The sequence below is a fragment of the Mesocricetus auratus genome, unplaced genomic scaffold (genome assembly GCF_017639785.1).
Source record: "Mesocricetus auratus isolate SY011 unplaced genomic scaffold, BCM_Maur_2.0 Super-Scaffold_6730, whole genome shotgun sequence".
Taxonomy (NCBI): Eukaryota; Metazoa; Chordata; class Mammalia; order Rodentia; family Cricetidae; genus Mesocricetus; species Mesocricetus auratus.
The window spans coordinates 90,517,630-90,535,429 of NW_024429184.1; the positions used below are offsets into that span (position 1 = coordinate 90,517,630).

The following is a 17,800-nucleotide window of genomic DNA, read 5'->3' on the forward strand; positions in this document are numbered from 1 at the left end:
CTTCCCCATGTCATTATACAAATGGGAACATACTAATGTACCTTATTTGGCACTTAGTGACTTTTGTTATTTTGTTTCCCAAAATACTATATAGACCTATCTCATTTTTTTCGTGACTATTTATAATTACATTGTATGATTATATTAACTTTCACTTCATGGGTAGACATTGTTTACAGTGTGGCAGTAAACCCTGTTTTGTGTACCTCACCATCCACATATACAGCCATATAGGATTAGCCTTCCTTTTGTTCAATTAAGAGCAATGTGGACTATGGTGATGTCTCGGAGTTCAGTTCCTGGAACCCATGTCTTAGTCTTTGTTTTTTGTTGTTGTTTGTTTGTTTTTTAAGCCAGCTGTAATCCAATCCCAGTACTGGGGAAGTAGAAACATGCAGACCCCTGGAACAAATTAGACCAGCCAGCCTAATTTGTTTAGTGAGTCCCAGGCCAGGAAGAGGCCCTGTCTTAAAAGGGTGGTTGGCAGAGGAACGATGCTTAAGGTCTTTCTGTGGTCTACACACACATACACACATCTGTACCCAAATACACATGCGCCTCCCAAACACAAGCACACACACAAACATACATATTAAGAGCAATGTATGACACTGAGAATGTAGCTGTGGTAAAGAACAAATCATACTAAAAGTGATTTCAGCTTTGGATTCATAGACTCGCTTTGTTTGTTGGCTTGCTAGTCAGGGCCCAGGAATTCCCTACCTTCGTCCTAACTCTATTGTCTTAGAATATTATTAACTTACTTGCCAGCTGAGAAACAATTAAAACGTTTATTTTCAGATGATCTATGTTGTTCATTTTTTCTTACTGTTTGGTGATGTGCCAGAATGCCACCAATGCTGGTGAGCTATTTAGTGCCTTAGGAAGGTGACTGTGTGGAGTGAGTGCCTATGCAAAGTCCTTCCAAACCATCCCAGCCACAATGTCACACAGTCACCTCTGCCTTGAATTAAATAGAGCAAATGGCAGGTTACAAAGTGTTCTACGGGCACTTTGAGAAGAGGAAGGCACTGGCATTGGTACAATTACAGATAAGCTTACCTTAACCTTAGCACAAGGTGTACCTGGATATGGATATAACTAAATATATCTCTCTGTGAGAGGCTTTTTAAAAAGATGGTGGTGCACACCTTTAACCCCAGCACTCGGGAGGCAGAGTCAGATGGATCTCTGTGAGTTTGAGGCCAGCCTGGTCTACAGAGCTGGTTGTAGGACAGCCAGGGCAACACAGAAGAAACCCTGTCTCAGGGGGAAAAAGATTTTGAGTTATGTGTATAACTGTGTGTCTGCATGTGTGGACACAGGTGCTGAGGCTTCTTGAAGAGGGCGTCAGGTTCCTTGGGGTGGAAGTTACAGGTGGTTGTGAGCGGCCCGACATGGGTGTTGGGAACAGAACTTGAGTCCTCTGTTAGAGCAGTGCATGCTCTTAACTGCTAAGTCATCTTTCCAGTCCAGTAGTGGGGTTTGGATGCCCAAGAATTTTGGAATTTAACCCAAGGCCTGTTTGATACTATGCTTTCTAAACTCTTCACTTCAGTTCTGTTATTGTTGAGAGATTTTTGTTTTTGTAATATGTAGTTGTTTTGGAAAAGGAAATATGCTGAGCCATGTATTATTTTCCAGAGGACTTTCTTAAGATTGTACTCAGTATTAATAGATGTGTCAGAAATTGTTGTTTGAAATTTAAGCTTTACGTTGATCCACTGAAACCCCTTTCATAACACCAAACAATAATTTTCTTTTTACATTAATTTAGTATCTGTGTGGGTGTGTACATGTCATGGAGGGACCCACATTGTAGAAGAAGAAAACAAAACCAACTCCTGTCAGTTGTCTCTGACCATCACATTTGTGCCAGAGTGTATACACACATGTGCATTTGCATAGGTACAAACACACACACACAACAAATAGTAAACATAACAAAAATTAAAAAGAAGCCTGTGTGAGTTAGGTTTGGTGATGCAAGAAGCTGGGGAAGTAACACCCAGAGCCAGGTTCAGCAGCATTGTGAGTTCCAGGGATGTTGATGCAGCATGGTGAGAGTCTGTCTCCAAATTAAAAACAAATTGCATGGTATTGGGGCTTCACCTCAATGATAGAGTCCTTTCCCAGCATTGATGAGGACCCTGATTCAGTCGATTCAGTCTTGCATCATGAAATCAATGTATGCTTCCCATGCAGAGTCAGCATGTAGGATGCTGGCTAGCAGCATCCAGGTTGGGGGTGTCAGGTACCTAGGATGTGCAAGGAGGTGTTCCTCAAACACTCATGGGGTACAGGGGTGACCTTTCAAATCCATGCTGAATTGTCAGGGACCTCATGGCAGTGTTCCTAAAGGCTGGTCATATTAATATTAGGCTTTTCGCTCATCTCTTCTTTATTGAGTAGAAAATATATCTCAGATTACAAAGGTGGAATAAAATCCACTTGCTTGTTCAATGGTTTAGCAAGCTGGCACCATTCATCGCCAAACGCCGAACCCCCAAAATTCAAGAGCAGTATCGCAGGATTGGAGGTGGCTCCCCCATCAAGATGTGGACTTCCAAGCAAGGAGAAGGCATGGTGAAGTTGCTGGATGAGCTGTCCCCTGACACAGGTGTGTGTTCTCACTGCTACAGTGCTAGGGTTGTCAAAGTAGAAATTAAGAGTCAGGCATGGTGGTGCACTCCTGTAATCCCAGCATGGACGAGGGAGAGGCAGGATGATTCTTAGCACACACATTGGCAAAGTGTGTGTGTGTGTTTGATGTATTACATGTTTGCAGCTGTGAGAGCACGCATGTGTGTGCATGTGGAGGACGGAAGTTAATATGTTTGGGATCTTCCTCCATTGCTTTCCACTTTATATATATAGAGACAGGGTCTTTCAGTTTAGTCCAGAGTTCATCAATTCAGTTAGTCTAAACTGGCCAGCTGGTCCTGGGATCTCTTACCTCTGCCTCCTATGTGCTGGGGTTATGGGTGGCCACTGACTTGGCCAGCTTTTTGTGTGGTTACTGGGGCTCTCAACTCCAGTCTTCATGTGTGTGCTGCAGGCACTTTTTCTGTCTGTTCCCCTGGTCCAGGTGCTAACAACTATTGATTTGTAAGTTGCTATAATATATAATACACCGTCATTTGACTGAGTTCTCAAGACATTGTCCTCTGACTGTAGACCCTTTTAAAATTACTTCAAATGCTACAAATAAACTGAAAAGTTAGAAAATGTTTCAAAAGGAAGTTTGAAGTTAAGTTGAGCTAGATTGCAAAGAAGAAGCAATACGCCATACACAGAAGATGGGTAAGGCTGTTGCAATGCCCTTATTCTAGTTAGATAGTAATTAGATGAGCATTTAAGAAGTGGCTAGCTGTAGCTCTAAGGATAGCTGAGCAATCTTCAGCCATGCTTTGAGCTTTGCCACATTGACCTGACTCTAATGGCACACATCTGGTAACTTGTGAGACCTCTGCATAGACTGAGACACTAAACAAGGGAATGAGCTACAGTGCTACATTTGTTCCCATCCAAGGTCCACTTGATTACAGGACACGTAGTTTCATAGAATACTAAAGCGTGGGCCAGGACGAGTGTCCTACTTTGCTTTCTGTTGCTGTGATACCATACTGACCAGAAGCAACTTGGGGAGGGAGGGGCTTATTTCATTTTATATTTCCTTGTAACAGTCCATCACTGAGAGAAGCCAAGGCAAGAACTCAAGTAGGAGCCTGGAGGCAAGAGCTGCTTCCTTGTGGGTTTTTCCTGGCTTGCTCAGCCTGCTTTGTTTCCCTTCCTTCCTTCCTTCCTCTCTTCCTTTCTTTCTTCTTTCCTTTCTTTCTTTCTTTTTTCCTTTCCTTTCCTTCTTTTTTTTTTTTTTTGAGTCAGGGTTTCTCTGTGTAACAGTCCTGGCTGTCCCAGAACTCACTTTGTAGACCAGGCTGGCCTTAAACTCACTGAGATCCACCTGCCTCTGCCTCCCAAGTGCTAGGATTAAAGGCGTGGGTCACCACCAATGCACGGCTCAGTCTGTTTTCTTATACCATTGAGGACCTCCTGCCCAGGGGTGGCACTGCCAATAGTGAGCTTGACCCTCCCACATCAACCATCAGTCAAGAAAATGCCCCAACAGACACTCCCGCAAAGCAATCTGACAAGGCGATTCCTCCAATGAAGTTTCCTCTCCCAAGTGATTCTAGTTTATGTCAACTTGACAGAATCAACCAGCATAATGGGAAATGTTAAAACTGAAAAAGTTCAAGTTATGATACATGAAAATGTATTTTTTGTAAATGTATTCCATGACTTCATACTCAAGACAAGAGTGTGGTCCTAGGGCCACAGCCTATTTGGCAGGACCATAAGAGTTCTCTCTGAGAAAGCATCACTGAACTTCAACTTGGAATGTTCTCAGTATCTACCAGTCCCCGTTGCACCAAGGGGCCTACTCCCTAAGCAGAGCATCTCACTTAGAAAATTGTTCAACTGTACTTCTGACCATCAGGTTTGCATTGCTGGGCTCAAGGGCTTTTCATGGGCAACTCAGCCTTACAGGCCACAGCGCATCTCTTTAAATATGGCAGAAAAACTCAGGTTGACCTCGAACTTACAGAGATCTTCCTGCCTCTGCTTCCCAGGTGCTGTGAGTGAAGGTGTGCTCCACCACAGTCCAGCTTTAGGTCCCCCCTCCCTTTTTTTCAGTTTCTTTATGCCTGGTGAGAACAGATGAATAATAATAAAAGCTTGCATTTTAAAGATGATCATATTAATAAAAGGTAGGCGGGTAGTACTGTTGATTTCAGAGAATAACCAAGTGCCCCTGTACCTGCTAAAAAGATGGGCAAGATGCTAGGAATAGCCTAACTTGTTCACTGTATCAGCATTGTAGAAAATTGGGTTAGTTGTTCATTATTCTGGTCATTACATTATGTTTGGTGACTCTGAGGAATCTATATAAAGATTAATACCTTCTCCTTCCTTCTTGTGCTTCCTAATAGCACCTCACAAATACTATATTGGATTCCGGTACGTCCATCCTTTGACAGAAGAAGCAATTGAAGAGATGGAGAGAGATGGCCTAGAAAGGGCCATTGCTTTCACACAGTATCCACAGTATAGCTGCTCCACCACCGGTAAGGGCATCTCAAAGGTGGCTATAACCCTGGCAGAGTTAGCCCAGGAGTCTGAGTGTTGAAGGAATTTGCAATTTGAATGGCAGATCTGGTAGATCTGGTCAAGTGTCTCCTTGACACTTAAGAGTTCAGGTCAGTCGATTTGAAATTGCATGCTGCATGTGCTTCCGGAGTCACTGGCCTGCCAGCTGAGAATTACAAATGGTGGGTGGAAGGCTTGGCTGCACTTGGTTGATACTTTAATACAGTTGGTTAAAAGATCAGCAACAAACCTTCGTCATTTTCTAGGTTTGCATCATAACCTTACTATTTCTATGTCTACCTTGAAATTCTTATTAAGGGAATAAACTGTTTCCATTTTGAAAGCAGAAGTATTCATATGGAAATCTGGAAAATAAAATCTACCCTGTCCAGGTGTGGTGGCTCACACCTCTAATCCCAGGCAGAGGCAGGATGATCTCTTTGTACTTGAGACCAGCCTGATCCATAGAGTGAGTTCCAGACCAGCCAAGGTTACATGGTAAGAGTCTATCTCAAAAACAAACAAATAAACAAACAAAATCAACAAGTAAAAACTACAAAAACCTAATGGGAGGGCTCAAATTAATATATTACAAACCTTTCTGTGTTCTTGGTTTTTGGAGTGCATTACTCCTTGCTGTTCTCTGTATATTTGACTAAAGAGGAAACAAAAGCTTAGGAAAACATATATTCTTTTTTGTTTGTTTGCATTTTGCTTTTTTGAGCCAGGTCTATGTAGACCAGGCTGGCCTTGAACTCACAGAGATCTATCTGCCTGCCTCTGCCTTCTGAGTGCTGAGATCAAAGGTGTGTACCACCTTGCCCTGCTATTCTTAATTATAGGTAAAGCTTTATTATTACCTACCAGTATATTTGCATTCTCTCAAGGGTTTAGGTCAGCACATTAGTATTCCCAGTTTTCCTTTGAATATTAATGTTATTATACCTAGAGGGAGGAACAAAAGGCTATGGAAGAAACATTCCAAGTGTTGTGTGCCTTAAATACTGTGTGTGTGTGTGTGTGTGTGTGTGTGTGTGTGTGTGTGTGTGTGTGTGTGTGTGGAGAGAGAGAGAGAGAGAGAGAGAGAGAGAGAGAACATGCACCTGTTAAAATGACCAATCTTCTCCATACACCCAGAAATCTGAAAATTTGAATTGTGATTTACTGTGGGAATCTACGCTTTTAAAATACTTGGTAATATATTATTGGGGGAATGAGTCAGATCTTAGAATTTTCAAGGCGTATTTTTATCATGTTTTGCAAAATGTCCCTCAGCTTACAGATGTCTGCTCTCATAAGTACGTAAGTGAGTTTCAGTTGTTATTTGTGTGGCAACAGATGCTCTCTACCTCACAGATGGCTCGTGCTGTGTGGGCAGGGCTTGGGGCACACATGGCTTTCCTCAGTGCATCTCATGTATAAGAACCAAGCATCTGTACGTCTGAGCTACGGGTGTTTTAGGAAACACATTTATTCTTTGAGGCCAATATTCTCCTTTCGCTAGTGTCTTTTAAACAGGAACTATGTGTTCTGTGTGTCTCTCATGACATCTTTCTCACCTATATTTCCCCCTTCTTAATTACTTCTTCCGGTAGGATATTGACTGGTATCCGGTGACTTGAGAGCGTCAATGTGGCACCCAGAAGCCATATTTATTTATTCTTTTTTTTTTTTTTTGAGGCAGTGTCTCTGTAGCTTTGGAGGCTGTCCTGGAACTAGCTAGTTCTTGTAGACCAGACTGGTCTCAAATTCACAGAGATCTTCCTGCCTCTGCCTCCCGAGTGCTGGGGTTAAAGGTGTGCGCCACCACCGCCCAGCCAGAAACCATTTTTTGCATCATAAAATGATGCCCAAGTGTGTGGTGAGACCTCCAGTGGGAATATGATGGGATACTTTGATTTCTGTGGAGATTATTTTTGTCCCTCAAATTTAGATTCTCTTACATCACTGTTTCTACTCATTGAAATTGAGTTCATTGATTTTTCTTTTTAATGCAAGTTAAATCTTAGCCTGGGCAAACACTTTGAGTTAAACCGTGTCTCTGTCCTGAGTAAGCCTTTTAAATTGGCAAGTTAACTATGACTCCTATGGTAAGGAAACCAGGAAGCTGGTGATAGGCAGGACGTACACATGTTGGAGCTTGCTTTGAGGGAGACCGAGGAAGAGGCACCATCACCATCCCCTACTCCCCGTTAGGGTTGGTTTTATGGGCGTTAGGATTTGACACTAGTGTCAGCTTCCTCTCCTGGACTTTGGATTATCATCATATTCACCATTTACTTAGAAACACCGCTCTTGTTAGGTTACCTGCCAGAGGGCAGCGTTTGTTTCCTTTCTTCCAGGGAATGGTACATTTTGTAAAAATTGATTAAATGCAGGCTTTTAGACCCTTGATAGGCTGCTTGCCCTATGATTGCACCTTTAGAAAGGGTGGCCTCAAAGCTTCTATTTGAACCTTAGAAATAGTTGACTTGTAATATTGACTGAAAATGTCCAAAATGCTCTAGATATAGAATTATGCATATTCTAACATGAAGAGTTTGTAAAGTGAAACAGCTATAAAGGAAAATACCAGAAAACAGCTCTACCAGAGTGACACAAAGCAACGTCAGCATGCTGGGATAACAGCCCACTTCTGTCTTTCTCTCACCCCCTACACTGCCTGTAATGGGGCTGATTCCGGTCATAATGGGAACGCTTTTCTTCACATGCTCTCAATTTGAAGACTTGGTCCCTGCAAATTCACAATAGCTTATATTTCATAAACTTGCAGCCCTCACGTCTCTCAGTGGAAATGGCCTCAATAATCTTTGAAGGTCTGTTGAAATTGATTGCTCTTTAGTGATCTTCATTTGCAGGGTAGTTAAATCTATATGCATTTTAGAGTATTGAAAAGATCGTAATTAGACTGGGTTTCTGTATAGACACAGCTGCCTACTTTGAACTTACAATTATTGCCCTTCCTCGTCTGTGTTGTATTTGCACCACAATCAAGTGTGTACTAAATGGCTCCCTTGTATTTTAGGCAGCAGTTTAAATGCCATTTACAGATACTATAACGAGATGGGACGGAAGCCCACCATGAAGTGGAGCACAATTGACAGGTGGCCCACGCATCCCCTCCTCATCCAGGTGGGTATGGCCGCCAGCAGCCTCCGACCTCACAGAGTCTAGTGCGAGTCAGCTCTGCTCGGATTGAGACCGTTTCTGAGCCTCTGGTCTCTCGCTTGCATTTCATGCTGGGAATTAAAGCCGCGCTATTAGATTTTTTACTTATCATGAAAAGTGATAATAAACTTAAGGCTAAGATGGTACACGCTCCTTTCTGCAGATTATACATTGCTACCATAGTTAGATTTTGAGTTTTGTATTTTTCAGTGACCAGAAGAACATTAAATATTATATCGATACATAGTATTTCCATTAACTTACATACCTAGATTGGATGACCAACAAATAGGTTAAATCCTCCACTTTATAAATCCCTTAAAACAGCAAAGGATTAAAAAGTAAAGATTGGCTGGGAGGTGGTGGCTCACGCCTTTAATCCCAGACCTAGGGAGGCAGAGGCAAGTGGATCTCAGAGTTCGAGGCCAGTCTGGTCTACAAAGTGAATTCCAGGGCAGCCAAGATTACACAGAGAAACCCTGTCTTGAAAAACAAACAAACAAACAAACAAACAGACAGACAAAGAAAATTCAGATGCATGAAAGTAAACAACATTTCAATGGGGAAGTTTCATAGATCAAAAGAAAATTCTCATTTCTCTTGTACACTTATCTTTGTAATATTCTACCAATGAATATTTTATTTTAGAAGAATCAGTTCAAATTGCAGTTCTAAAACCAATAGCTTTAAATAGGTGTTGTTTTATTCTTAAAAAAACAAAAAACAAAAAAAAAAATGAGCGTGAAGTTGGTTTAAAAAAAAGTCCTGAGTCATTCAGATAGGTTTTTTTAGTCTGCAGAAGTTTGAGTTATTTTAGTTCTAGAAATATGAAGTAGTTTGGATTGTTGTTCGATTTATTTTATATTCTTTGATCACACTGATCTCTGGCAAAATACCTGAAAAGAGTGGCAACATTTAAAACCTGTGACCACTAGATGGTGCTAGAGGGCATTAAAAATCAGACTGGCTTTCCCCAGAGCAGTGTCCTGTGGGTAGGGAAAGGGTTAATATATGTGTTCCAGTAAAAACTGGAAAGGGGTCCCCTAGGGATGGGTGTCGCTGTGGGCTGTGTGTGTGTGTCCAGCGGTCTTCGTTCTCCTGCGTCCAGCCAGGGGTAGCTGGAGTGCCTAAGGCCCCAACTGCTGCTCTGGCTGGGAAGGAGGGGTATTTTCAGGTCTGCACTGACATGTGGCTCAGGAAGAGAGGCCTGCACAGCATCTGCCTGCCCTGATCGAGGGAGTAATTAGATTTGCATTAAAATTCAGCCCTTTGAAAAGGGGGAAGCAGAAAGATGGAAAGGTCTCTTAACCGAGGAAGTCTCTGTTCATAAAATGAAAGGGAATTTTAGAGGCATTTATCTGCCCTCCTGGATGGTGTGATTGAAGGCTCTGAGAGGCCTTGCTGCTTTCATTTTGCACAGGGGCCGTGCACGGAAAATCCTGCAGATGGGTTTAGGTGACTTAAGTAGCACTTGTATTTGCCCATGCCGCTTGAGTTCTGAAGATGGCTTAGTGACTCTTGCAAGCCCTAAGGAACTGTGTTCTTACTTGCAATTTTACAACCCGAGGAAAGGAAAAAAAGGGGGGCAACCCCCTAAAAATCTTGCCTAAATGCAACTGAAAATGTGGCCTTAAATCCACATATATTGCATGCTATCAGTAGTAACTACTCAAGACAGTCATATTATTACCACTTCTCTAATACTGCTGTTTATCCAGCTGTTGGAGTATTTGTGGTGAATGTGTGTTCTGGACTTCTACATAAACTTTCCAGTTGCTTCCTTGTGTAGGCTGTGCTTTAAAAAAAGATCCTTCTAGTGCTGGAGAGATGGCTCGGTGGTTAAGGGCACCAGCTGCTCTTCCAGAGGTCCTGAGTTCAATTCCCAGCAACCACATGGTGGCTCACAGCCATCTATAGTGGGATCCTGATTTGGTGTGCAGGTGTACATGCAGATAAAAATGACCCTTCTGAGAGACCTTGCTTCCTAAGCTTACAATATGGAGGGAAGGGAGGGAAGGGGGAGAGGCAAACAGAATTCTAGATACCGTCTCTACGTACCTTTTTGTTCAATAGGGCATTTGCTTACCAAAATATGTGAGCTCTGGAATGATAAATATCTTAGTATTCTTAGGGACTAGTTTGGAACTTATAGTATTGACTTAACACTGATGAAGTTGATATGATTCTGTTAAGTTGTTCTTTAAATTTTGTTTGGACATGCAAAATTGTTACAAGACTAATAGTTAAAAGGGTAACGTGACTGGAGAGAAGGCTCATTGGTAAGAGCACATATCACTTCCAGTTCAGTTCCCTCTCTCTCTCTCTCTCCCACTACTCTCAGGGCGCTCCCAACTGCTGCAGCTCCAGCTCCAGGGGCCCTGACACTCTCTTCTGGATCCCGCGGGCACCTTGGCTCACGTGTACACTGCCACCCCCCATACACAAGTATACGTAATTAAAAATCAAAAAGGGCTGGCTCCATGGTTGAGAGCACCAGCTGCTTTTGCAGAGGACCCACAGTTTGAGTTCCAGCACCCACATGGCAGCTCACAGCCATTACTAACTCCAGTCCCAGGGGCTTTGACGGCCTCCTCTGGCTTCTGCGTACACCAAGTATGCAGACGTACATGCAGATGAAACACCCACACACAGAAAATAAATAGAGTCTTAAAAATGGTGGAGTGAACTGCCATCATTCTTTACCTGTATTCATGTGTTAACATGCGTTTCACTTGCCCTATCATTTATCCATTCTCTGTATGTGTATATATGTATATGTCTGCGTATTTTTTCTGAACTGCCTGACAGCAGATAATGAGCACACACTTTGAAACCAGGGCTGTTCTCTTAAGATAACTACAATACAAAATTCCACAGCAGTTTATTTTAACACTGATGATCAACTCCTGTCTAATTAATTTCCAGGCACATTCCAGGGTTATCAGTCGACCAATTTTCCTTCTAAGCCAAATGGCCAGGAATGATTCAAGTGTAAGATGAAAGAAAATCTCTTCAGATCTGGTGTTTCAGCACCTAGCCATGAGAATCAGCAAGTGCCAACTAGAAGCGAGAGGGAGCAGGTCTGGTGGGCAGAGGTCTGGAGGCATAAGGACCCGGATTCTAGTCCACATTCACACATATGGCTAGCCAATGCTCACATTGCCACATCTTTCCCCCTCTGCGTGTTTAATGGGGGTTGTACAGTCTGTCATCTGTCATCATGAGGCTTGTGAGGAGGATTGCTTTGGTGCAGATCCTGGCCTTGTAAGAGAGATGTCATAAAAATAGATGGGTATTTTCTTATTTCTCTCCTATTTCTGGCTAATGTATTTTAATGTGCTATATGCTGAGAGCCAAAGTGGGGAAGATTTAGAAAGACCCCGTAAGCTGTTTTCCTGCTAACAGAGCAAATGTGAGGTCTTAAAACAACTTCTCCTTCCCATCTGTGTTTCCTTTCCATCTGGAAGTGTGCCCTGCCCTTCCCGAGGGGAAGCAGATCCTCCTCGGCGTTCATTTGCAGAGAGCCATTAGTGAGCTTTAGAAGTTTCCCATCAAATTCCCTAGGCCCTGAAACCATTGCTGTCCATTCTGAAGCTGAACCACATCAGAGAGACCGTGCCGTTTGCATTTTTTAAAAACAGAGACGGAGTTCCAGATTTGGAAGATTACTCTGAGATTTTTTTGGTACAGCTCTCATTTCTGAGGTCCTTTCTCCCCTTCTTCGCTCTCTTCTCAATACCTTCTTTCTCCCCCATTCTTGGGGTTCCCACAGTGCTTTGCAGACCACATTCTGAAAGAACTGGACCATTTTCCGCGGGAGAAGAGAAGCGAGGTGGTCATTCTGTTTTCTGCCCACTCCCTGCCAATGTCCGTAAGTAAGAATGTTTTGTTAGGTGGCCTACTGGTAAAGGATTGGGTTCTTTTACTTTCGAAATGTATAAAACAGGTCCTGGCTCTGTGCTGTCCCTAGCACAGCGCAAGAATGACTTCTAAAATCCCAGTCCTCACTTGCTTGTAGACTTGCTTTCTGAAACCTCCCCCAATTAATTCAGTGCCCAGCATTACAAATAGACCTCTTGTTAATGGCTTTCTTTAAAATGGTAACTGGAAGATTCATCCAGATATAAGAATTTCCAACAAGTGTGCCAGCTAAAAGAAGAATGCTTTTGCCTGCTGTTTGGAAGGAGCGTACCGTGCAGTTTCCGCATACTGAACTCTGCAGCCAATTCCACTCACACTAAGCCTGATTCTGTCTTCAAGACTTCGCAGAGGCCTGTGCATTCTAGGAAGTCAATATGGTTTCAAATTTGCTAAAACTAGGGACCATTATGTGACTAGAGAACATATAGCATACAGCTTGTAATCCTTAGTTAATCATATACTGGGTTGTTCATTGAAATGTCACCTCCTGTGCTATGGTTGTTATATTTCAGGATAGGTGACAATGCCGTGCTAGAGTGCTATATGGTATTTGAAAGATCTTGACCTCGGTACCCAGTTTCATCTGCTTAGAACTGGAATCCTGTCCCAAAAGCACTGTTTCCCAAGATTACATTTCCTTACATGGGATCAGTCGGAACCACATGATTAATGGAACCAGCCAGCCTCAGGTGGAGGGTGCCATGTTGCTCCTTAATGGTCATCAGAGTCAAGCTCTGTGCTGCTCACCTGCAAGATGCAGCCACTACATTAGTAATAGATGGCTTTAGAGACAAATGTCTCCTTTTGGAACCTGTCTGTTTCATTTTGATGGGATCACATCTCCTTTCTAGTGTCATGCACATCCTTTCGAGGATCCATTCTAGGTGTGATGAGACCCGAGGCACCAGAGTGAAGCTCCAGAGAGGGCAGGTGAATCTTTACACTGGAACCTCACAGGGGCTGCCTAAGAGTGCATCCTGCCTGTAGCAGTTATTGTTATACGGTGCCAAAGGCAACTTTGTATTTCTTTCATCACATCTACATTTATGTTTCTCATGATTATTTGGCCACTAGTAATGTCATAATATATTTTCTTAGTATTTCATCTCATCGATACAATATTTATTGGGCACCTTTTAGACACATCAGATGTGGGGAAGAAGTAAACAGACAACACCTTTGTCCCTGTGCATTAACAGGAAAAAATTAACATAATGTGAAGGGAAATAGCATGGTGGGTCAGGAGGTAATTAACACCATAAAGCAAGGTGATGGAGTTAGGGAGTCAGTGTGCCACTGAAGATAAAAGCAGTTAAAATAAAATATATGCTGAATATCTTCAAAGGTTTTTAATAGGCTTTCCTGTTGGGAGCACGAGCCTCACTGTTCACAAATCATTTGTCTGCTGTCAGTTTCTGGAGGAGGTTGGAGAGAGATTGAGTTGAAGGCACGGATCATATAGGGAAGAGTGGAATTTGAACCAGGAACTGCTTCCTTCTACCTTTCCCCTAATGTTTACCATCAGCTCAGCCATTCTGCACTCTGTCCGTCCTGGAGGAAAAGAGAACCATCTTCATGGGTAGACCTTGTCCATCTTCCACAAACAGGACCTTCTTGGGGATCTTGTAGCTGACTGAATACAGTGTTCTTTGGCCAATGAATGATTGGAATCAAGGAACTTTCCTAACAGTGCTCAGATACAATTGCCATTAGTTCAGGGGACAGCAAGGGAGGGGTGTGGCTCATGATCCTCTTCTTACCACATAGTCAGTGATCTTGGCTCCCTTCAGTGTTGGTGACTGCCTATCACTTTGTCTCTCCTGCAGGTTGTCAACAGAGGAGATCCCTATCCCCAGGAAGTAGGTGCCACTGTCCACAAAGTCATGGAAGAACTAGGTTATCCCAACCCCTACCGACTGGTTTGGCAGTCCAAGGTAGGTACCTCTCATATATTTTTAGGCCATCGTCTCTTGAAAATCTGCTTTATCACTTGCTTACAAAGGGTAATTTGAGTTTGTCCATGCCAGCAAGCTATTCTGTAAGTCAAATGCTCACTGTGGGCCAAAAGAACTCTGCAAAAAGCAAGAAGATAGAAGGGGAAATTGAATGACTGGTGGAGTTTCGTCAGTTAATATCTGACTTTAGCTTTAATGGAAGAAATTATTTATTTGTATCATTGGGCCAGCCTCTAGAAGGATTCAAGCTTCAATGTGAAAATACTCAAACCCATTCAAGGAGGTGTAAGAGGGGCTCTCACCTGGATGGGCAAATGTGTGTGCTCCTTGTGTGTTGGGGGTGGGGGCGTGGCAATAATATGTTAATGACCTGTTAGGAGAAATGTTCCATCTCTTCATTGGTCCTCTTTCTCATAGGTTGGCCCAGTACCCTGGCTGGGTCCTCAAACAGATGAGGCCATCAAAGGGCTTTGTGAGAGAGGGAGGAAGAATATTCTCTTGGTTCCAATAGCATTTACCAGTGATCACATCGAGACCCTGTATGAACTGGATATTGAATACTCCCAAGTGTTAGCCAAGAAGGTAAGTATATCCATATGGTTTCTTAGTCCCATCATGATTGGTTTTAACGGGAATTTTTTTCTACAACTATCAAACTGTATTATTGAAAAAAATGATTGTTTATGGGACCAAGTGCAGTGGAACACTCCTTTAATCCTAGCACTGGAAGACAGAGGCAAGCAGATCTTTGTGAGTTCAAGGCCAGTCTTCTACTTAGTAAGTTCCAGGCCAGCAAGGGCTACATAAAAAGACCCTGTCTCAAAAAAACAAATGAGGAAAGAAATTTTTATATATACAGACAGATAGATAGACAGGGAGGGAGGGAGAGAGAGAGAGAGAGAGAGAGAGAGAGACAGACAGACAGACAGACAGACAGACAGACAGAGAGAGAGAGAGAGAGAGAGAGGGAGAGAGCAAGCTTTTGGTGTGTTTGTATGTACTGGGTCCTTATCATTTTGAATAATACTTCATAATTCTACATCAACAGTAGAAGAGGAAGTTTATACCTTTATTAAACCACGTTGCCCAGTATTATGGAGACTAATAACTTTGTTTAGTGTAAGTTACTGTATTGTGTGAAGGTGAAATCTTTAGTGAAAAGGAATTGTACATCTCACCAAATATGAGGGGAATTGTTTATTAGTCTATAATTCATGCTCTGTACTTGCTACAGCAGTAGTTCTCGGGCTATTATATTGTTTCTGGTTGGGTTTGCTGGCATATGAGTCTTTGACATTTCAGAGAGTTACACAGAACAAACACAGAAGCAGTGTGTGTTGTGATTCCGCTGACCTCTTCTATGCACTCACTTAATTAGCTGTTTGCTAACAAGTTGTGATCAATCTGACTATTGAAATAACAAATACCACTCTTGGCATAAGATGGATGTGGTGTGCCACTCAGAGTGGGGAAAAACTGTTGCTTACCTACCTTGTAGCTTCTGAGGGCTAGCCTGAAACCTTCATGGCTTATTGCTGTGTTTTGGTGGGCAGTTGGAAGCAGTGGGAACTCAGGAGCCCCTTTCTCCCTCTAATCTGGGATGAGAACTCGCCTTCCCATGTGTGACTGATGCAAATCTGGCTCCAGAGAACACTATACCCTTTCTGGGAGTGGTGTCAGTGAGAGGCAGGGTGGAGGGTAGAGAGGGCAGAACTGGAACCAGCTGCCAACTCCTGTTATTTGTGTCCATGCCAGTCATCAGTCAAACACTGATGAATGAAGGAGAGCCTGTATTTCCTTATCACTAGACGTTTATGAGCTAGTTGTAATTTGCAAAGATGAGGCTTCATTGTTGCCCATGGGTTTCATTTGTTAATGCCCCTGTATCCCCACCATGACTTTACTACTTTTAAGCACTCTAGAAAGACCAGTAAAAAAAGGCCTTAATTAGTAGAGGGTGTTTGAACATGTTTTTTTTTTTCTATTCATTTTGTTATAAGCAGAGACTGTTAACAGTAATCAAGAGGGTTATTAGTGATTGACAAACTAATTCCTATAGGGAATAAAGGAAACCATGTAGTTATCATTATTATGATATGAAAATATAGTATGCATAAAACAACTAACTTTAAAAGTTTAATTTTTCCACAATAGAAATTATGTTTTTGCCTTTTGCTGATAAAAATAATAAAGTTCTCAGAGGTGCCGTGAAAGTGCTGTGTTAGTGGGGCTCACTCATCCTCTGACCCTAAAATAGGCTTCTCCGCATTTAATGATGTATTTTATCCATATTTTTATCCCCACTTTCTTTTCTTAAAACATATTTTGGATATAAGTGAGTAAATATAATTAAATGCCTATAGCCATTTAAAGCAAATCCTTTATTAATAGTCATTCGAGTTTCTAAAAAATTTTTACTATCATATGCTCTATGCTATAAATGTTTCCACTTTTCCAATAATGTTCTGGGGGCAGATTCATTGCTGCTGCATCTTCCTAGCTCCCCCCCCCCCCCCCACTGATGACTAACACTGCTTATTTGGCTACCATGGATGATTTGTGATTCATTTTGGAGCCTCCTCCGTGTTGAGGTCTAGGTGTTCGCTGAATACCAGTGTGCTTCTCCTGTGGGCTCCTCCTTTAAATGCCAATGCAGAAAATGAAGCAGCTGACTATATCTCAGCATAGGTGGGAAAGAGGAGAGCCTAGCTATGGAGTAAATCATACATAGTTCTTCATTATCTAAGAATAATTAGCTGTATCTGTTATTGGGTTTTTTGTTGTTGTTGTTGTTATTGTTTGTTTTGTTTTTTTAAGCTGGGGAAAGAATGGTACTAAACAATACTCAGATTTTTTTTCTTAGATTATTCTCTATAAGAATTTATTTTAGAACCCAATTCTATTATTCAGTTTAGACTCAACATGAAGTAGAACTCGTAAATTAATTTCCTTCCTTCACTTTGGCACTTACTTGGGACCAAAGCAAGTAGGAAATTTTACTTGATTACAGCAACACTTACCTAGATAGATTCTGTAAGGTTTGCCTTAGAGAAGTAGACTAAGGGCAAGAGTGGTGTGTGGACCTGAGTCACTCTTGAGAATCCGTGCAGCGTAACTGCGCCTGTGCAAAGGTGACAGGGTGGAGGTGACAGAGACAGGAGCCATTTCTGGTCATCTGGTCAGCCTATCTCCCTCATGACCGACATCCACGAGCAGTCTGGACCATTCAAGGTCAGGTGGAGTTGTGTGAGTGTATTTCTGTGTGTTTATCTTTTGTAGCACTCCGTGACTTTTTAAAAAAAAAGGAAGAAAATGAAAGGAGAATAAAATGTGTCTTTTTCTTCCCATTCTCATTTGATTCAGTGTGGAGCTGAAAACATCAGAAGAGCGGAGTCTCTTAATGGAAATCCATTGTTCTCTAAGGTACCACCGTGTTACAACCGTTTTAGTAGAACATAGCGCAGAGCGGTCCCTCTGAGAAGCTCTTGCAGAATATTGGTTTTCTCACATATTAGTACATTTGGAGTTCCAATTAATTACAAAACTAGGAGTGAATTCCTTCTCTGCTCCTCCTTTTTCCTTTAGGTAGCCCAGTCTCCTAATGT

General features: G+C 42.2%; 1 protein-coding gene across 2 annotated transcripts in view; it reads left to right on the forward strand.

Moving 5' to 3' along the window:
- Positions 1–17,800, forward strand: part of Fech (ferrochelatase) — a 32,595-nt gene that overhangs the window by 11,184 nt on the left and 3,611 nt on the right. For both annotated transcript variants that reach the window (NM_001281395.1, XM_021229806.2), the window contains 7 exon segments: positions 2,472–2,620; positions 4,995–5,129; positions 8,177–8,283; positions 12,092–12,190; positions 14,067–14,174; positions 14,613–14,777; positions 17,559–17,618. In NM_001281395.1, the coding sequence (NP_001268324.1) occupies positions 2,472–2,620; positions 4,995–5,129; positions 8,177–8,283; positions 12,092–12,190; positions 14,067–14,174; positions 14,613–14,777; positions 17,559–17,618 (823 nt within the window).